At 43.9% G+C, this 22144-nt stretch overlaps 1 protein-coding gene across 2 annotated transcripts in view; it reads right to left on the minus strand.

The window, feature by feature from the left end:
- The window catches only part of NOL4L (nucleolar protein 4 like), a 1816355-nt gene that overhangs the window by 606411 nt on the left and 1187800 nt on the right, over positions 1–22144 (minus strand). For both annotated transcript variants that reach the window (XM_044090353.1, XM_044090354.1), the window contains one exon: positions 9226–9367. In XM_044090353.1, the coding sequence (XP_043946288.1) occupies positions 9226–9367 (142 nt within the window). The remainder of the gene's footprint in view (positions 1–9225; positions 9368–22144) is intronic.

The raw sequence follows: 22144 nt of genomic DNA on the forward strand, positions 1-22144 counted from the left end.
AGCAGTGCTATTCGCAGCAGGTATAGTAAGCAGATTGTGTACAAGTGTGAACTATCACTGAACAAGCCACGATTCCATTTTATTTAAACAATAAAGTGTAATAACACTTAAGGTTAGATAAAAGCATAGAGATGAAAATTAAAACACAGACTACAGACAGTAGTGCATATTTTTTTTCTCTAGCCTAATTTCACTGACAAATGCACATAATCTCAATAGAATATTTCATACCTCACATGTGGAATAAATCAAATTTTATTTTCTATTTCACCTATCTACAGTAAGTATGTCAAAAAAAGTACAGTTGTGTACACTTACCATAAATGTAGATGTTCGAGTGTATTCACTGTTGCAGTCATCACATTTGGGTTATCCCTGCCAGGGTAGCCTTTGGCCGGCCCGAATACCAGAGGCTTTGTACTTCTGCGTTGGCTGTTGTTGCTTCAGGACTGACGTCAGGTCATCAGTAGTATAAAGTAAGGCAGCTGACGCCACTACATCAGTTTTTCTTGCCCTGTCAGGAGCTCCCAAGTGGGAGCCAAGTTATGGTGGAAGACCCCCCCCACCAATAGAAAGTAAATACCAAAATGTCCCTTGTAAGGACAGAGAGAAAGAAGAGTGGGATGGAGGAAGGGAAACCAGGACTACAACAGTGTATACACTCGAACATCTACATTTATGGTAAGCATACACAACTGTACTATGTTCTTAGTGTTTCACTGTTGCACTCATCACATTTGGGTTCATTCCCAAAGCTGAGGAAAAGGGTGGAGGCAGTCAAGGAGACTAGTGGCTGGCTAGGATGCCCTGCAAGACTGCAGTGGCAAAGCCTGCCCTGGATTTGGAGAAGATAGGCAGGTGGTAATGCTTGGTGAAAGTGTGAACAGATGTCCAGGTGGCAGCCTCCAGAATGTCCCTGGTGGGGACTCCTCTGAGGAAAGCTGCAGAGGTGGAGGCTGCTCTGGTGGAGTGAGCCCTTACCCCCATTAGGGGGGAGATTTTCCATGTTGCTTGTAACAGAAATGGATGCAGTGTGCTATCCATTTGGAAATTGTTTGTTTGGAGATGGCTTTGCCCTCTGCCCCTGCAGCAAAGCTAACCAGTAATTGATCAGACTTTCTGAATGATCTGATCCTGTCTAGATAGAATCTGAGCTGTCTATGCACATCTAGAGTGCAAGATCCTTTCCCCCTTGTTTTTTGGGTTAGGGAAAAAAGTGGGCAAATTAATGGATTGGTTGAGAGCCACACTGATTACCACTGTGGGCATGAAGGATGGGTTAGTCCTGAGTGAAACCCCGTCAGCATGGAAGATGATGAAGGGCTCCACAGACATGAGTGCTTGTAGTTCGGAGACTCTTCTGGCTGAAGTGATGGCCACAAGAAAAGCTGTCTTCCGGGAGAGAAATTTTAAATCTGCCGAAGATGCTAGTTCAAAGGTGTGAGAAAAGGGGCTGCTCAGTGTGGAAATGAGCAGAGATAGCAGAGGCAAGAATTTTAATAGAGGAAAAGGAGAGACCACTGTGTAGCAGGTCAGCTAGGTAATCCAGAATGAGAGGTAGGGAGGGCTGTGCCGTATCTGCTCCTTTAGCCCGAATCCAGGTACAGAACCTTTTCCACTTGTCAACATAAGACTTTCTAGTGCTAGGGTGTCTAGCCTCACGTATAACATCTAGAACCTTTTTATTGAGGTTGGCAGACTGATGAGGGGTCAGGGAATAAGCCTGGCTGCCAAACTGAGGGTCTGCAATTGGGGATGCATGAATTCTCTTTCCCTCTGGGTCAGGAGGGTTGGGGTCTGAGTGAGATGCCATGGTGGCAGTGGGGACAAGCTGCGCAGCAGTGGGTACCAGTGCTGGCGAGGCCAGTCTGGAGCAATAAGAATTGTCCTTGTTTTTTTTCTCCCTTATTTTGACGTGTACCCTGGTGATGACAGGTAGTGGAGGAAAGGCACAGACCGATAGATTGACCCAGGGGAAGGACAGGGCATCCACTTTCCAAGCCATGCAGTGTTGCTCCCTGGTGCAGAACTTGCTGAGCTGATGGTTGGTGTGGGAGGCAAACAGATCGACCTTCGGGGAGCCCCATTTCTGAGTTATTAGGGTGATGTTTATTTTGTCTAGTTGCCACTCATGTTCTGCTTAAGTGGTCTGCCAGAGAGTCTAGAGAACCTGGCAGGAATTGTGCTAACAGGTGGAGTTGCATGGCAGGGGCTGTGTGCCAAAGGTTCATGGCCAGCCTGCATAGAGGGTAGGAGTGAGTCCCTCCCTGCTTGTTGATATACCACATCACAGTGGTGTTGTCTGTTTAGATCAGGGGAGCCCCTGGGGAGAGAAGGGGCCTGAAAGCTGTCAATGCGTGCTGGACAGCTAACATCTCTTTTTGGCTGATGTGCAGAAGGATTTGCTGTGGACTCCATTGGCCCTGTATGCACCTGCTGTCCAGGTGTGCACTCCAGGCATAGTCTGATGTGTCTGTGGTGAGGGTCTGGGCTGCAGGGGGTGGTGAGAAAGGTAATCCTCCCTTGTTGTGGGAGCATGCTGCTGCCCACCAAAGAAAATCTTTCCTTAGGCAAGGTATCACTGGTATAAGAGTTTCCAGGTCTTGAGAGTGTTGACACCAAAGGCTTTTTAGGTACCACTGAAGTTTCCTCATATGCAGTCTGGCATATAGAATGAGTAGAATGCAAGATGCCATGAACCCCAGAACTTGCAGGATTTTCCTTGGAGATAACTGGGGTCTGGTGGCTAGTTGAGAGATGTAGGCTGTCCGGTAAGTTTTCTTTTCTGTTGTAAGGAATGCCATGATAAGGTCTTCTGCCATTTTAAGCATCTGAGACTGAGGCAAGGGAGCATGCGCCTGAGAATGGGTAATCGGTTTCTTGGGTGTGGTTCAACCCCTGGGCCTAAGGAACTCGGTTGTTTTTGAAAGAACGGTAGCCGTGAAAGACGGCATCAGTTTATGTCAGGATTCGGTGTTGCGAAGGACTTCCTCGGAAGCCGGTACCTGCACAGCGGCTCCAGACCTATCCAAGGTAGAGACAACCACAGGGTCCTTACATGAAGAAGAGTCCTGCGGCATACCGGACTCCGAAAGGGTCTCAGTAGTGGCCTGCAAATTAACTGAAGCGGGCATCAGGGGCTACGAAAGCACATCACTGAGTTCCGGAGGACTGACGACCAGCTTAACGGAAGAGTTGTTGGAAGGTTTGGTCCTGTGCAGTCTGTCTCTGTCATTATCTTTACGTGTTTTCAGAAGATCTGCTGTCAGATGACTTATCGAAGTCATATCGGAATTCGAGGACTGTAAACGGAAATATATGGCCACAATAAGGGCCCGACGATGAATAGTTCTGGCGTTAAACAAAGCACAGAAGTGACAACGACGGACGTCGTGGTCTGAGCCTAGACAAGTGACACAGTAAGAGTGAAAGTCCCAGTGTGGTATTTGCTTTCCACAGGCGAAACAATTATTAACTTTTTCTGACATCGGTTAGTGCAAGAAAAAAGGATTCCCAATGGGGTACTTAGCTTTCGAAGACTTCAACTTCAATTCGGAAACGAAACTCAGGTAGTGGCTGACCAGCACTCGTGCAAACTGCTTCTGATTCAGGCTCCACGACGAGAAAGACTGATGTAATGGCACTGGATGCCTTCCTTTATACCACTGACGACCTGACATCAGTCCTCAAGCGACAGCAACTGACACAGAAATACTAAGTCTCTGGTACTCAGGCCGGCCGAGGGCTACCCTGGCAGGGATAACCCAAATGTGATGACAGCAACAGTGAAACACGAAGAACAGACAATTCCACAATTAACACCTCCTACAATATACAAAATCTCCACACTGTCACTCAACAATCTCTGCACCTAGTAGAAGAATGGCTAACTGAAAACAAAATCAACCCCAAAAAGACCAAGCTTCTCCTTTTCTTTCCAAAAAACCTAAATCTAGCTAAAGGCAACTTCACCATCATATCCTTAGATAATACAATTATCATCACTGACTCAAACACCAGACTGCTTGTAGTTACTATAGACGACCAATTAAAATTTGACCAACATATTTTAAACTGTATCAAAAAGTCCAATCAAAAACTAGGTCTTCTATACTGCAACAACAAATATATACCTAACAAATCTAGACCTATACTGGCTCAAACATTAATTCTACCATCCCTGCTGTTGCTGCTCCCATGCTTACTAACCTCCAAAATAATCTCTTAACCAAACTAGAAATTGCCTATAACAAGATAGCAATATTCACAGCCAGTAATAGCTACAAATTCCATCACTGTATATCCCTGAAAAGCATAAGATGGCCTGAGCTCCTCCCACATGCTTCAAATATCACAAATTGCACACAGCATCCTAAATAGCCCCAAATCCTGCCCTGCCTTTACATCCACAATTACACCCTACACACCCAACCGTGACCTCAGAAGCAGACAATAAAACCTTCTGCAAGTGACCAAACCAAACAAAAATACTGGAAAAATACTTTACAGTCATTTGATTGCATACTCATGGAACAAACTTCCATTGCCTCTTCGCTCCACTCCCAAAAGTGGCAAATTTGTAGTCATTTCCAACATGCATGGATATGTACTTGTCAGAAAATTACCAAATTGATTTTTCTTCTTCTCTCAATTAACAGATCTGCCTGGTATCTACCTAAACTGTCTACATATATTACTCTCTCTGCAGTTAGTACCTGTGCTATTAAATGCATATTTGTTATACTATGCCATAATGCTACTCTTTATTTTTTTTTATTTTAGGCATTGCTACATTACTTGTAAATAACTTAACGCTAACCAAATTCCTCAAACATATTGTTACTACATTCTCAAAATACTGTACTTTTGCCTTGTATATATTCATGCTGTAAGGAGGGAGAAAAGGACCTGTACCGATTGGCTAGACAGAGAGACCGAGCTAATAAAGATGTGCTGCAGGTAAAGGTGATAAAGGATAATGAGGGAAACGTACTCACAAGCAAGGAGAGTGTGTTGAGCAGATGGAAAGAGTACTTTGAGGGGCTGATGAATGAAGAGATTGAGAGGGAGAGAAGGCTGGATGATGTGCGGATAGTGAATCATGAAGTGCAGTGGATTAGCAAGGAGGAAGTAAGGATAGCTATGAAGAGGATGAAGAATAGAAAGGCTGTTGGTCCCGATGACATACCTGTGGAAGCATGGAGGTGTTTAGGTGAAATGGCAGTGGAGTTATTAACTTGATTGTTTAATGAAATCTTGGAAAGTGAGAGGATGCCTGAGGAATGGAGAAAAAGTGTTTTGGTACCAATTTTTAAGAATAAGGGTGATGTGCAGAGCTGTAGTAACTACAGAGGAATTAAACTGATCAGTCACAGCATGAAGTTATGGGAAAGAGTAGTGGAAGCTAGGTTAAGAAGGGAGGTGATGATTAGTGATCAGCAGTATGGTTTCATGCCAGGAAAGAGCACTACAGATGCGATGTTTGCTCTGAGAGTGTTGATGGAGAAGTACAGAGAAGGTCAGAAGGAGTTGCATTGTGTCTTTGTGGATTTAGAGAAAGCATATGACAGGGGCCTAGAGAGGAGTTGTGGTATTGTATGAGGAAGTCTGGAGTGTCAGAGAAGTATGTAAGAGTGGTACAGGATATGTACGAGGGTAGTGTGACAGCAGTGAGGTTTGCAGTGGGAGTGACAGATGCATTTAAGGTGGAGGTGTGATTACATCAAGGATCAGCTCTGAGCCCTTTCTTATTTGCAATGGTGATGGACAGGTTGACAGACGAGATCAGATAGGAGTCCCCGTGGACTATGATGTTTGCAGATGACATTGTGATCTGTAGTGAGAGTAGGGAACAGGTGGAGGAGACCCTGGAGAGGTGGAGATATGCTCTAGAGAGAAGAGGAATGAAGGTCAGCAGGACTAAGACAGAATATATGTGTGTGAATGAGAGGGAGGACAGAGGAATGGTGAGGATGCAGGGAGTAGAGGTGGTGAAGGTGAATGAGTTTAAGTACTTGGGATCAACAGTTCAGAGTAATGGTGAGTGTGGAAGAGAGGTGAAGAAGAGCGTACTGGCAGGATGGAGTGGGTGGAGAAGAGTGTCAGGAGTGATTTGTAACAGACGAGTACCAGTAAGAGTGAAAGGGAAGGTCTACAAGAGGGTAGTGAGACTAGCTATGTTATATGGGTTGGAGACAGTGGCATTGACAAAAAGGCAGGAGTCAGAGCTTGACGTAGCAGAGTTGAAGATGTTAAGATTTGCACTGGGTGTGACGAGGATGGACAGGATTAGGAATAAGTATATTAGAGGGTCAGCCCAGGTTGGAAGGTTTGGAGACAAAGCCAGAGAGGCAAGATTACGTTGGTTTGGACATGTGCTGAGGAGGGATGCAGAGTATATTGGGAGAAAGATGCTAAGGATGAAGCTGCCAGGTAACAGGAAAAGAGGAAGGCCTATGATAAGGTTTATGGATGTGGTGAGAGGACATGCAGGTGGTTGGTGTGACAGAGCAAGATGCAGAGGACAGGAAGAAATGGAAACAGTTGATCTGCTGTGGCGACCCCTAACGGGAGCAGCCGAAAGAAGAATAAGATATTTCTCTCTGTTTTTGTACTAAGTATCTTATAACTTGAACTGTTAGGTTTTTCTTATTTTTTTAATTACTTTCCCGGAGCTTTTCTCCTTGGGTCTCCACTGAAAAAGGGCTCTTTGGGCCCAGACAGACTAACCCGGTTAACAAATGTAAAAATAAATAAAATAAAAATAAAATATGTGCATGCTCTTCCTGTACTGGCAGATCAGGGCCATCCAATGCCACAACCCTTTGGAGTAGTGACAGTGACAAAAGGGATGACTGTGAAGCAAGCATTCAGCCACTAAGCTTCATTTGTCGTAACCCTTACAGTTGGTCTAAGAGAGTATACATTCACAAGGGGAGGGGAGGGCATAGTGGTTCCTGCAATGATGCATATCCCATGTTCTCTAACCAAAGGATGTGGTCAGGACTTCCCACCTAAGCATTCATTGGAAGGGTGCCAGTGAAGGCACAAATGACCTTCAACACTTCCCGAAAGATGGACCATCTCCCCATGCTAGACAATCAGTACGGAAGGAAAATAAACAGACTCTGGCTCTAGTTCAATTAGGGAAACCCTGATTGTCAGCAGGCAATGTAACAAAAAAGCACACAGAAAAAAAATCTTTATAAAATAATGGATGTGATTACTTAAGGGCAAGGGTAGACAATTTCTAAAGAAAGTATTATGAGATTACATTCACACCAATCATGAACTGAATACCACAAAAGGAAGAAACAAACTAAAGTCATGCTTTTTTATATATGGCAATATAAGGACCAATCTCTGGGGATGAAAATTTATTCTGGGAAAGGAATGTAGTGGGTGTTTTATTGATATCCTATCGGTACCCCCTGTCATAACAGATATGCTACCCACTAACAGAGCTAGAGCCTTCCTCTTTTAAATGAAGTCAGTCAAAGATAGCAGTGATCCCACAAAGAACCCCAGTGGAATTCCACTAACCACTTTTATTTTGCCCAAGAAAAGTCCCCTAATTACTACTCGTTGGTTCCTGCTTTCCAAAATACACTTCCACTCATTTAACCCACTATTAGCCTAGTCACAGTTCCTTTGGTTTGCCTGTCAGTCTCCAGTGAAGGACTGATTGAAAGGTTTTATTGAAGTTGTACTACACACTGCTGATTGTTTTACTGTGGAACTTTACACAGGAAAACCAGCTGAAAAAGTGAATCAGTTTACATATCCTGCAGTTTGTTCTTCTTCTTCAGGAAAGTCTTTCCCCAAGTATCTTCTCCATGCCTTTTCATCAGGCTTACTGTTACCTCCCTCCAGTTCTCTGGAATTCTACCACTTCTAAGTGACTGGTAAGCACAGTTCCTTCAGGAGATATGCCAGTTTTGTTTAGAATCAAGGGAGGATTATGCTCTCTGGAACCTGAAATTTGATCCAGTTATCCATTCACAACCCCTTTTTTCCCATGTTTTGCACATGGGGTCAGGGTGTCACTTTGACAGTGACGATCATCTACAGCCAGCTCCAGTTTCCTCCCACATTACAAAGATATGCAGTAGGTAAACTGGACATGCTAAACTGGCTATAGGTGTGAGGGTGTGGTAGATCTACCTCGGCAGGACTAGCCACCTAGCAGTGTAAACCTTGGCTCTGGACACTGACATTTGTTGTCTTGTAACTTCCTGATTTTTTTTTATAACTTCTTAAGTGTGTGGGTGTCAGAAGCCCTCCATCTTCATCCATCCCAAACAGATAACACTCTTCCTTCCTTCCTTTTCTATTGTAAAGATGAAAGCAAATAACTCCATGAGAAAGTCTGCCTCTTTTTCTCTATTTCACTGCAGTTACTCCTCTCCCTGGACAATCTTTGCATCACTCTCAATTTTTTTCTCTATGAATCTAAAGACTTCCTCTTCCATATTCCTTCTGCCGGACATTGTACCAGATCTGTCTCTGCTTTTATTATTACTTTTGTAGCCTTTTTCTAGCTTCCTCCTACTTCTACCTACATTCTTTTCTCATCTTAACTAAAGAAATACCCCTTCTTTTGTATGGGCTGTCTTTTTAACCTCCCACTGAATGGCACTAAGACTCCTTTTCCCTACCGTGCTTTATTTCCTAACCCCTGTATTATGACTGTTTCAGATGTGTGTTTGCTTAACCTTATTTTAATCAACACTTTGTTCTTTATACTTGTCTCCAGTCTCTTCCTTCAGATTCTGAAATTCCCCCTTGCCAATTATAGACTGCCTTTCTTAATTTTTTATAGCCCCAAACTTTTATTTTGTTTGCCTGTCTGCCATTTCCATCACCGATAGTAAATAAGACTATTACATGGTCACTGCTTGCCAAGGATACTTACGTCTAGATAGTAACCCCTCCTTCTTTCCAAGTATGATATCCAGCATTTTACAGTTCCTTGAACCTTCATGTACTACACATATGATCCTTCTTATGCCAGTATCAGTTTATGCTTTTGGTCTAGGTCTTCTTTTTGCCACACAAAATTGTCAATTATTATATGCATTTCTGTATTCCATGTCAGTTCTGGAAGAATCATTTAAACAAACAAAGCTCAAAACCAACAGCCTTGCTTGTAGATTTAATATAAACATATGAAATATAAGCTGCCTAGAGTAAACAGTATACCGTTATCCAAGAACAAATTCTTACCATCCTCTTGATTGTGGAGATTTTGTGGGCTGTGCATTCTCTCTTCCTGACTGGGGCTAAGGTCGGAGGTCCCACATTGGTCACCTGAAATCCATGTGGAGTCATTCATATCAAAATCTTCACTGCTCTCAGAACTCTCATCCTGAAGAAACACAAAAATAAGTAAAAACATTTATTACTTATTGTTTTTACTACATCATGGTCATACATTTGAATTAATTTAGTCATCTTCTTTATCGTTTTTAAGACAGTGCAACATTTTCTCAGTGATTCTAGTAAAGCTGGAGGTGAGGAGGCTTTAGAAGGCTGAGTCACTCCCAACACTATCACCTATCCTGTAATTTGCATTGGCATACATCTCTTAACTTCTTTATAGCTGCCAACTCACTCCTTACTTAACAACACTTGCCCTGTTCTCCAGAGGTGCCGATCAGTACCAATGGAAAGCTAGGCAGATATGCCCAAGTTTTCTTCCCTGTCTTATGCATGGCAAGACGACACAGATTATACACTGTTCCAGAAATTATGCCCATTGTGACAAGGGCCACATTTGCCAGTCAGGCCCTTAGTGCCTACATATCATCAACTGTTGGAAGGCAAATGTCACACCAACAAGCTTATATAATCCTTGGGGGGGGGGGGGAGTAAGCAGACAATTACAAACATTTGTGTACAATTAACAGAATTCTAGAAGAACTCATTAAAGTTTAAAGTCTATCCAATTAGCACACACAGCTGCATAAAGCTGGGCCATAACAAACTGTGTCAAGTTCTTAGTGAAAGAGGATTACTGGATCACCCTCATTGCCTCTCAAGAATGTTGCATACATAAAGTACACTTGTGTAAGCAAGCTTATCATAACAGGAGATATTGTAATAGATCATTGTTGCAGTAGCATATAACTACATGGGATGTATCCTGACAAGGATCAGATATCTGGCCAGTATACAAAAGCTTTTGGGCACTTTTCACACATACCATACATCTGAAGAAGTTGGTGTACTTGCATATATAAAAGCTGATGTTCAGACACCAAAATTCAGACCATACTTACCTCAGTCTCTCTCTCTCTCTAAGGGAGGCTGTCAAGTGGAAGCAACCTGGTTAGGTTGCAAAACTGAATTATGTGCTGAGAAAAAAGAAAAAAAAAGAGGTAAAGGGCACCCCATACTGAGAGCAATGTTATAACCAGAAAGGAAGAATAAACACAGAAAAGATAAGGGGGGTGAAGGGAGGATGCAGTACTGCAACAGTGATCTACTGAAACATCTACTGTTATGACAAGTTTATTCATAATTAGATCACTGTTGCTGTTTCATATAGCCAACTGGGACAACTGCCAAAACCTAGATAGCCATGGAGAGAGGAGGACACAGGGTCAGTATCTAGGAGCTCCTGAATAATGTATATAGTAAATCCTGTTTTGGGCCTCAAAAAGGAATTGATTTTGAAATGTTTGGTGAAGGTGTGAACTGAAGATCAAGTGGCTACCTCTAGAACAGTTCTAGAGTCCACCCCTTTTCAAAAAGCCTTAGAAGTAGACAGAGCTCTTGTAGAGTGAGCCTTAGCCTTCTAAGGGAGAGATTTACCATGGTTGGAGTAACAGAAATGGAAGGAATTGGATCACCATTTAGAAACTGTCTGTTTTGGCATTGGTTGTCCTTTTTTCTTTTCATCAAAAGAAATGAAGAGTTGTCCTGAAGTTCAAAAATCTTTTGGTTGGTCAGTGTAGTATCTGAGTTGCCTGTGGACATCAGTAGTATGTAGGATTATCTCTTCTCTGTTTTTAGGTTTAGGAAAGAACACTATGAGATGTGTGTTGATTCAGAGCAGATTTTAAACCACTTTAAGAATAAAAGAATGATTAGTTCTTAAGGTTATTTTTCTTCTTTCGACTTTTCCCAGTTAGGGGTCACCACAGCGGATCTTCTGTCCGCTCATGATTGGCAGTGGAGTTTTACAGTGTCGAGTTGCCAGCCCGGCGCCCAACCTTCCACAGAAGGCACGCACACGTACACACTCACACCTAGGGCCAATTTAGAGTGCCCAATCCACCTACTGCATGTCTTTGGGATGTGGGAGGAAACCGGAGCACCTGGAGGAAACCCACGTGACCACAGGGAGGACATGCAGACTCCGCACAGAAGGCACCCCAGCCAAGAATCGAACCGGAGAACCTCTTGCTGTGAGGCAGCAATGTTAACCGCTGCACCACCGTGGCCGCCCAAATTCTTAAGGCTATCCTGCCCTCCTGAAATATGAGGGTGGGCTGGCTCACCATCAAAGCTTGCAGACCACATAATCACCTAGCAGAAGTCAGAAAACTGTTTTACTTGCTGCTCTAAGTCAGATATTCCAAATCAGCTTGATGAGCCAATGCAAAGGGTGGTAAACTGAGTTCTTCTAAAACATAACTGAGATCCCAAGGAGGAGATCTCTGTTTCTGAGGTGGAAATAAGGAAGAAAGGGGGGTCTAAAGGCAGAGAAGCAGAAATATCTAAAAGATGAATGTTAATACATGACTAGGAAATGTCTGACTTGAGCAATTCACACAAGTAATAGATAAAGAGCGAGGCTTCTGTCTTAGATGGGTTCTAGTTCTTTTTTTGGCACCAATTAGAAAATCGCTTTCATTTTGGTAAACAGGATTTTCTAGTGGCATGGTTTCTACACTACTTTAACACCTGCTACTCATTAGAAAGGTGGCTAAGAGGGATCAACATTCTATTCCCCAAGCAGTCAAATAAAGATTCTACCAGTTGGGGTGGATCAGTGATCCCTTGCCCTGTGTGAGTAGATCCATTCTGTGAGGCAGATTGTGGTGACTGCCCTTGGTCATGTCCATGACAAGGGCAAGCCAATGTTATCTGGGCCAAAAGGGAGTCCTTTGGACCTTTAAATTAATTCTGGTTATGAGAGAAAAAGGGTGAATGCAGAGAGGGACATTGCTGTCCATGTAAAGGGAAAGACATTCATCTTTCAGGACCTCCTACAAGATGTCCCACAGCAGAATATGTTACCTGTCGGCTGTGAAAGGAGGCAAAGGGGTCTATCTACAGAGTTCCCTGCTGGTGGACAATCCCTGATGTGAAGCTTGCAGTTATAGGGAGTCTGTCCTGGATCTGTACATGTTGTCTGTCACTGTGTTCTATTCTGACATTATGCAGCCCAAAGAGAAAGTCTATGCTGAGTTGTTATTTCCAAGGCTATTGTGGCTAGTTTGCATAGTCCATAAGACCTGGTTCCCCCTTGCTTATGTAAAACATTACAGTCGTATTGTCTATTACTACTAACAAAGGACCTGAGTCCACAAATAATTCAAAGTCTTGCAATGCATTTTTTTTTTGCCTTGAGATGATGGTACCAAAACCCTTTTACTATGAATCCCTTGGAAACTGCTCCTCATGCAAATCCTGGTGCATCCATGGTTATAAACTGAGAAGGGAGTGGAGGGGATATTAGAATACCTAGATTCAGTATGATCTACTCTGCTTACCATAAGAGTTTCCTCCTGTCAAAGTTGAGTACTGGAAGTGGAAAAGATAAAGAGGATACTGCTGCTGAATCTCTACAGTGTTGAAAAAACACTGCATGTTCCTCATGTGCAGTCTAGCTAGTCGAATCACAAGGATAGTGGAAGCTATGTGCTACAAAATCCTGAGATGCTCCCTTAATATTGTCACTGTTTGATGAGAAAACTACAAGAACTGAAGACAGTACAATATAGCCTTTCTAGAGATAGAAAAGCCATCACTAGGGATGTCTAGAAGACGACTTAGAAATGCTATTTTGTGAGAAGGAATAAGAGATTACCCTATGTTTTGAAACTGATGTCTGACAAAAAGCAGAAATTCTTGACAACTCTGAAAATAGTCCACAAAAATGAAGTAATTGTCTAAATAAGGAAAAATGTGAATAAGAAGTTATGTACTTACCATAACGTTCCATCTGAGTAGATAAACTTCATTTGTCAGCAACCTATGGGTATCGGATCCGACTTCGGATCCGAGCAACAGTTTTTAACAGCTTAGATCCAAGCTCCTAGCTCCTCCCCCTACCCATAAACCCCTGCCAACCCTGACTGACTTCAGATCAAGTTTGCCCCCAAAACAGCAACTGCTAAAGATAGATCAATTTCAAAGACCATCTCCGAAGACAACAAATGTGAACAATCGAAGGTCAGGGGGAAGGAGGGGGAGACGGTTGCTGACAAATGAAGTTTATCTACTCAGATGGAACGTTATGGTGAGTACATAACTTCTTAATCTGAAGTAGCTAACTTCATTTGTGTAGCAACCTATGGGACAGAGTCCCCAGCTACCTGAACCTTGGTCGGCCATCATGGAAGGATGTTCCGGAGCACTGCAGAGCCAAAGGATGCTCTCCCTCTGGAGATAATATCCAGCTTATAATGGTTGATAAAGGTATGAGATGAGGCCCAAGTGGCAGCCAAACAAATATCATCTAAGGATAACCTGGATCTAAAGGCAGCAGAGGTGGACATAGATCGGGTAGAGTGGGCACGGACTCCCTGAGGTGCGGGCCTAACAGAACTTTCATAAGCCAAAAGAATACATTGCGAGATCCATCCAGACAATGTGACTTTAGATACCGATTTACCCAAATTCATTTTGGCAAAGGAGAAGAACAACTGGTCGGATTGCCTATGACCAGATGTCCTGTGAATATAAAATCGAAGTTGTCTATGCACATCCAAAAGGTGTAGTTTGTATTCCCCTTTGTTCTGATAGTTGGGAAAGAAAACTGGCAGGTTAATGGACTGATTGATATTTGACTTGGAAGCAACCATAGGGAGAAAAGAGGGATTGGTCCTGAGGTAAACTCTATCCTTGTGGAAGGTTAGAAACAGGGGTTTCACACAAAGGGCTTGAATTTCAGAAACTCTTCTAGCCGAAGTGATGGCGACGAGAAAGGCCGTCTTCCAAGACAAATACTTGAGATCCACTGAAGCTGCAGGCTCAAAGGAGGAAGCTGTCAAGGCCTGAAGCACTAACGTCAAATCCCACGGAGGTACCACTTCCTTTACCGGAGGTCTGAGCAGGAAGGTGCCCTTCAGAAAGGTCTTGCACAGCTTTGAAGTGATCAAGGGACGCAGATCATGTCCGACATGGTAGTGAGAGATAGCTGCTAGTTGAACCTTGACGGTGGAACAGCTAGCCCCCTGGTGAAACAGTCCTGATAAGAAGTCTAACACAGCAGGTAAGGGAGCTGTGAGGGGATCCAAGTTTTGACGTTCCGCCCAAATCGAGAAATGTTTCCATTTGCTACTGTAAATCTTCCTAGTAGAAGGCTTGTGGGCTGCTACTAGAATGGCTTTGACTGGGGAAGAGATGCTGGGAGTCCTAGCTATGAGTGGAACTGGAGCAGCCAAGCTGTGAGCTTGAGACTGACCAGGTTCGGGGTTGGGAGACCCAGAGCGTGGGAAATCAGATCCGGGAGGGGATCTAGAATCCAAGGAGTATTCACCAAATGAGACCAAAGGTAAGGAAACCAGGTTTGACGAGGCCTGAAAGGGGCAAAGAGGATAATCCTGCTCCCAACCGACTGGCTTTCTGTAGAAACTTTAGCATCAGGGGAAGAGGTGGATAAGCATAAAGCAGACCGGGAGGCCAAGCATGCACCAGAGCGTCTCTCGGGGATTCCCTGACATGGGGAATTAAAGCGAAATAGCTGTTGCATTTGGTGTTTGAAGGAGAGGCGAAAAGATAGCAACAGGGCTGCCCCCACTTGGCAAAAATCTGATTCGCTACCTGCGGATTGAGAGACCACTCGTAAGGGGAAAGGATGGTGCGACTGAGTCTGTCCACCAGGATGTTGGACCATCCCGGAATGTGCGTTGCAATGAGAAAACGGTTGGTGGAGATCGCCCATTCCCACACTCTCATGGCCTCTCGACTGAGTGGGTAAGACCTGGTACCCCCCTGTTTGTTGATGTACCAGACAGCCGACATGTTGTCAGTCTGGATCACAATCGTCCCTACAGGAAGAAGGTCCTGAAGTGCTTGCAACGCTAACAGCACTGCCCTCATCTCTAGGACATTGATATGCAAAGAGGTCTCCATGTTGTTCCACGTGCCTTGGACAGTCCTACCCGAAGAGTGCCCCCCCCACAAGAGGTGAGAGGCGTCCGTGGTCACCGTGGCAAGGGGAGGGGCCATAGAGAAGGGGTGTCCCGTGTGGAGATCCGGAGACTGCAGCCACCATACGAGAGCCCTCTTGCAAGCCCTGCTGAGGGGAATGGGATGACTCAGAGGGTAGTGACGAAAAGACCACTGGACTTGGAGGGTCCATTGGGTTGGCAGGGGTTTATGGGTAGTGGGAGGAGCTAGGAGCTTGGATCTAAGCTGTTGAAAACTGCCGGCTCGGATCCGAAGTCGGATCCGATACCCATAGGTTGCTACACAAATGAAGTTAGCTACTTCAGATCAATATGTTTTCAAAAAGCAATTACTGTTGCTAGACATTTTGTGAATATCCATAGAGCTGTGGAAAAAAAGGGGTAAAGAGCAAAACTGAAAATGTGAACCAGAAACAGAAAACCTTAAACAGTATCCAAAGTCTCTGTGAATAGGAATGTGCTGACAAGCATCTTTGAGGTCCAGAGTCCCCAAAAAACTTAGAAGAGGGATAAGAGGAAAAGACACTGAAGGGTGAGCATTTTAAATTTTGGAACTTTTATGAAGAGATTGAGGAAAGGCAATTCCACTACAGGTCTCCAGGGTCCCCCCTTTTGTGTACTAGAAATATCCTGAATAAAATTATTTTCCCTGATGAGGTTTTGGAACTCTTCCATGACACCTTGACATAACATATGTGAAAAGATGGTAGGGAAGAAATGGTTGTGATTTTCTGGGTATGGAGGAACTCCCAGCTTTAGAGGAACAGTTCCTATGCCACTTGTGTCTGTTCTCAACAATTTCTAGCACCAGGAATCTTTTAGAATTGTTTTTAGGATTTGCTTCCAAACAAGAAAATACAGAGAAAATTTGCCTACAAGATTTACTGGACGGTTAGGGTAGGGACAGGGGGGAGGGAGATGGAAGAAAAAGATAGTCATGCATTTGTTTTGGCCTGTGCCTGCACCTGAACTGCACTTCCTACATTTTCTTTGAATTCCTTTGGCACTGTTTCTCGTACGCTTCATTCTGGCCCTTCCATGATCACAAAGTAGGGGTTCTCCCTTTTTTCGGTAGAAGACATACATCCAGCCCTTAAGGACATGCTAGACTCCTGACCCTTATCAGCTTCCCTAGGACTAGCACCAGAGGGTTCAGAAGAGATCAATAGGCAGTCATCTGTCAGCGGCTAGAGAAGACAGGCCGAAGGCAAAACTGCTTCAGAAAATTCTTTTGATACAATCCTCGAGCCACTTGGATAAGGTCACCTTGCTGACTGGTTTACCAGACCTTGCACTTGAAATAAAGACAAATAGTTGGTCAGAGTTTCTTGTCTGTTTCATTCTGTGAAGATAAAAACATAATCACCTGTGAACATCTAACAAAAGCAAACAGTATTCACCTAGGTTTGTAAAATTGGAAAACAATACTGGTAAATTAATAGTCTGATATTAGACTCCAACACTACCTTAGACAGACAAGTGGGCTTCGTCCGTAAGGAAACTCTTATCTTTGTGAAACATCAGATAAGGTGGTCTACATAAGGTTTGAATTTCTGAAATCCTTCTGGCAGTGGTTACTGCCACCAAAAACAGTGTTTTCCATGATAAATACTTTAGATCACAGTCTGCAGATGGTTTGAAGGGGGAATGTACAATGGTTTGTAAGACTAGGTTTAGTTCCCAAGGTGGCATTGGATCCTTAAAAGGAGGTTTCAACAAAACTGTTCCTTTTAAGAAAGACTTACAAAGTTTATGAGAAGCCAAGGAACATTCTTCCAAACCGTCATGGAAATCTGAAATTGCTGCTTGTTGAATTCTAATGGCAGATGGTGAAGCTCCTGCATTGAAAAGAGAAGCTAAGAAATCTAAAATAATATCAACAGATGCAGGAAAAGGGGTCAATATCCCCTTCATGAGCCCAAATAGTAAATCTCTTCCATTTACTAGTATAGAGTTTACGGTGGAAGGCTTATGAGAACCTAGGAGAATTTGATGTACTGGGGAAGAAAGGTTAACTCACCTGGCAATTAACGGAACTGGAATCAGCTTGAGGTTCAGAATGTCTGAATGAACTAATCTTTCTGGGTGGGACAGAAGGTCTGGAACCAGGTCCAGAGTCCAAGGTCACTAAATCAGATAAGGCCAAAGAAAGGGAACCATATCTGTTGAGGCCAATAAAGTGCAATGAGGATTACTTTGCTCTTCAGCCTGAGTGCTTTCTGTAAGAATTTTGGAAGTGGAGGTATTGGGGGTGGGGGTATAGTAGTCTGGGGGGACAAATGTGGAGAACAGCATCTCCTGGCAAATTCCCCAGAGTAGGAATCAGGGCAAAGTAGTTGCTGCACTTGTTGTTTAGGGTAGAGGCAAACAGGTCACAGCACGGCTGGCTCCACTGACAGAAAATCTTTTTTGTCACTTTTGGACTGAGAGACCACTCATGAGGCAGGAAAATACATCTACTCAGTTTGTCTGCTATCACACAGGAACTCTCCAGAATGTGCATTGGTATCAGAAAGCAGTTGGAAGAGATCACCACACTCTGAGTGTTTCTCGACAAAGGGGGTACGATTTGATTCCTCCCTGTTTTTTGATGTACCAAACTACTAACATATTTGTCTCTTTGAATAGCAATTGTTCCCACAGGAAGAGCAGCTTGAAAGGCTTGCAATGCTAAAAGCACTGCTCTTAGTTCCAGAACACTGATATGCAAGTTGGCCTCTAAGGAGGACCAAGTGCCTTGGACAGTCTTGCTAAGAAAATGCCCCCCCACCTCATCTGGGAGGCATCTGTGGTCAGTATGGCCTTGGGTTCTGGAAGGACGAAGGGGTGACCCAGGGGAATTTCTCTGAAATGTATCCACCAAGATAGATCTTTTCTGCAATGATGGGTGATCAAAATCTGATCCGACATGGGTTGGTACAGCATACAGCACTGAGATGTCAGCAACCACTGTAGAATTCTCATGTGATATCTTGCTAGGGGGACTAGAATTACTGCTGCTGCCATGAACCTAGAACCTGTAAAATTAGATGTGTGGGTGCCTTCTTGCTGTGGATTATTTTTTGAACCTGTGTTTTGATTTTCTGAAGTCTCATGGGAGGAAGGGATGCTATGGTTGTTGTCGTATTTAGCACTGCCCCTATAAATGCTAAACTCCGAGTTGGAGTCAGTTGAGATTTTGTTGTGATTTATAGTTATTCCTAAGTATGCACAGGTCTGGAGAACATAATCCCTTGCTTCTATCAATCAATGTCTGGTCAGAGCGGTAATGGCCCAGTTGTCCAAGTATGGAAACACCCAGAATGTTTGCAATCTTAAGTGAGCTGCTACTACCGCCATACATTTGGTGAACACCCTGGGGGCTGTGGTGAGACCAAAGGGCAGCGCCCTGAACTGGTAATGACTGGTTCCCAGCTGGAGGCGGAGGAACTTTCTGGACTGCTTGTCCATTTTTATGTGGTAATACACATCCTGAAGATCTATCGAGCACATCCAGTTGTCCTTTTTCAAAAGTGGAAGAATGGACTCTACCGTGACTACCCAGAATTTTGTTTGCTGAACTGATTTGTTCAATTCACTCAGATTCAAAATCAGTCTCCAGTTCCCTGTCTTTTTTGGCACTAAAAAGATTCTTGAGTAAGTTCCAGATCCTCTCTGGTCTGGTGGGACTTCTTGGATGATTCTTTTCTCTAAATGTTTTTGAATTTCTAGAACTGCTGGTTCCCACTAATTGGGTGGAAAATCAGTTTTTCTTGCATATGGGGGATGAAAAAAAAGAAAAAGGGTATGGTATAACCTCTGGAAATAGTCCTCTGCACCCAGAAATATGTTGTTATACTTAGCCAGGTGTTTTGGTACAATGATATATGTCCACTGACTGCCTCCAGAGGAAGACAATTGGGCTTCCTTTTAGGAATGCTGAAAGGGCTTACCCAGGAAGGAGTCCCAGAAGCCCTGGTTCTGCAAACCACCTGTGTTGCATGGACGGCGTTTTCCATTGTAGTTCCCCCCTCTGCCCCTGGGGAACTGACTTCGGACCTTTTTAAACCACATCTTTCCATCACTCCTCTGATTCATGGAAAAATATCTATGGGGAGTGGAAAAACGTACACCCACAGCCTATAGGGTCTTACCATCTTTCTCACATCTGGATAATATCTCTAACTTTTGGGCCAAACAGACACAATCCGTAAAAGGGTGCATTGATGAAAGAAGACTTAAATGGCTCCACAAAATCACAGATGCATCCAGGCATATCTCCTTATGGAAATGCTGGAACCTGCCACTCTGGTGGTCCCTTCAGCTGCATGCGCAATGAGCCTCATGGATGACTTTGACTTAGCCAACTGGGAAGCAACTTTTTCTTGGACTCCCTCAGTAACAGCTCCTGCCAGGGTATCCGACAGCTTCTTGATCAGATCCCACTGATGACTGGTAAAATGTGCCAGGAAATACATAGACCTTAAAGAGAAGGTCAAGGAAGCATAAACCCGCTTCCCAAATCTATCCATCACCCAAGACTCTCTGTTGGGTACATGGATATGGGAACTCTACTCAGCTAGTTCCTTTTTCATGGAGGCGGCTACGATCATGGCATCTACCGCTAATCCCTTGGCCCAGAATTGTTTATCCTCAGAGGCAGATAAAATTCTGTTTGGTCTCTTGGTGATGGGTTCAATGGTGTCTGATGCTTTCCATGCTCGCTGAAAGATCAACTGAATGAGCTCATCAGTGAGTGGCGTCAACCAAGAGGTAAATGGGCGAGTCCTGAAAGCCTGCAGGTACACTAATTCCTGTGAGGAAGGATTTTGGGACTTCCAATCACCCCTTTGTTTCAAAATTTCTAGGATGTCACCAAAGGAGATGCCATCGGGGGTAACCTTGGGAACCCTTCCCTTTCATCAAAATCAGTGTCTTCCATGACCAATTCCTGTGGGGAATAAGTGCTTCTCTTGCACTTCTTCTGAGAAATCTCCTCAGGGAGATATCTGGTGAGGCATCAGAAGATGACAGAATCTACATCCATGGTTCCTGAGGATTCAGCACTCGCTGCCCCAGTGGAGACACAAATCGAATAACCGAACATGAGGAAGGTATTTGCCCCAAGGAGGAAGGGGCCGACTGAGTGACTACAACAGACCAGACTCTCTCCACTGCCTCGAAGGCTGCCCCCCCACGAAGAAAGGAAGGAACCTGGAACTGAGAGAGACTGCCTTGGAACCATGGTCACTCCACGCTCTGACAAGACAGCCCCAGAGACAGAAGCTGGAGCCGAACTGAACTGTGCTGAGGCTCAAAGATGCAGGGATGGCTCCAAAAAAATTTGAGTTGACCCCGGCCCCTCAGAGCCAGTGGGGCAGTTATGGCTCCAAGAGGTCTCTTGATCTGAAAGAACTGAAGAATTCAGAGCAATAACTGGTTCCGAAGAAAGAGAAGGCTCCAAAACCAATACAGTGAGCACAAAATGACTCAGAGACTGGAACTCTAACACCTTGGAAGAGATCAGAGGAGGAGTAGTTAAACAGGAAAAAGAAGGCTTGGCTCCTAAACCCATAGGGTTCGGAGCTGAAGAGAGTCCTGTAAATCTTCTCGCCCACAGAATTTTATTCACCAGTCTCTTCATGTTAACTGCTGTAAGACTTGTGGTGGAACAGACAGACATTAGAGAAGGTGATTTAGGCCTTTGCAAAAAACTTCAGGTAATTCAGTTGTCCTAGACAAAACTACTTTCTGTACTGTATCAATACTCTGCGCCGATGTAGTCAGCGTTGAGGAAGAACCAGGGAGTAATACTTCTTGTGCTGAATCCTGAATTTGCTGGCATACCAAAGACTTCAGCATCAAAGCTACTGAATTAGCAGCAGTAGTTGGTACCAATGATTTTTCTGGTAATGAAGCCTTAGATCTGGTATTTATCGGATCCAAAGAATTTTTTGGAACTGAGGATCTAGATTTTTTATGCATCAGTGCCGAAGGAGAGGATGATACTGGCACAGACTTCTCTTTTTAGCCTTCTCCAATGAGGATGAGGAAGAAGGTGAAGAAAAAAGAAGTTATGTACTCACCATAACGTTCCATGTTTGTTGTCCATCTTGCCCTTCATTCTTACTGGATGGATTCGGAGCCAATCCTCAGCTCTGACTCAGCTGAATACACTAGCTCGAAGTTTCTAACTTGGCTCGTGGCACAGTAGGTATCCCATCATACAGTGGTGCAATTCCCCATATCTTGTTTGCTGCTAACTATAACAAAGACTACAATAATCATAGGACATCAGGTCAAGAAAAAACAGAGTGCCAAAGGAGCTCATTTATAAGAGGAAACAACTCTTCACCAGGTCTTCACCAGGTCCTCTAGGAGTCCTTGGATGGGGGAAGGTGGGAGGGTCGTAAGAATGAAGGACGCGATGGACAACAAACATGGAACGTTATGGTGAGTACTTAACTTCTTTAGTTATGTTGTCCTATCTCACCTTCATTCTTACTGGATGGGACAGCGTCCCTAGCACCTTTTCCCTTGGTGGCTCACGGGAGTACACCTTTGAGCACATTGGAGCTAAAGGAAGCCCTGTCCTTGGAGCCCAAATCAACTTTGTAATGAGTAACAAATGTATGAGGATTTGCCCACGTAGCAGCAGCACAAATACTGTTCATTGACATTCTGGCTTGGAAAGCAAAGGATGTTGCTAATGCTCTGGTTGAGTGACCTCTAATTCTGAACAGCAAATTTCTATTATTAGAGGTGTATATAAAAGTGATACAGTTTGAAAGCATGACTTT

The sequence above is a fragment of the Protopterus annectens genome, chromosome 12.part0 (assembly GCF_019279795.1).
Source record: "Protopterus annectens isolate FY-2018-M chromosome 12.part0, PAN1.0, whole genome shotgun sequence".
NCBI classification, from domain to species: domain Eukaryota; kingdom Metazoa; phylum Chordata; order Ceratodontiformes; family Protopteridae; genus Protopterus; species Protopterus annectens.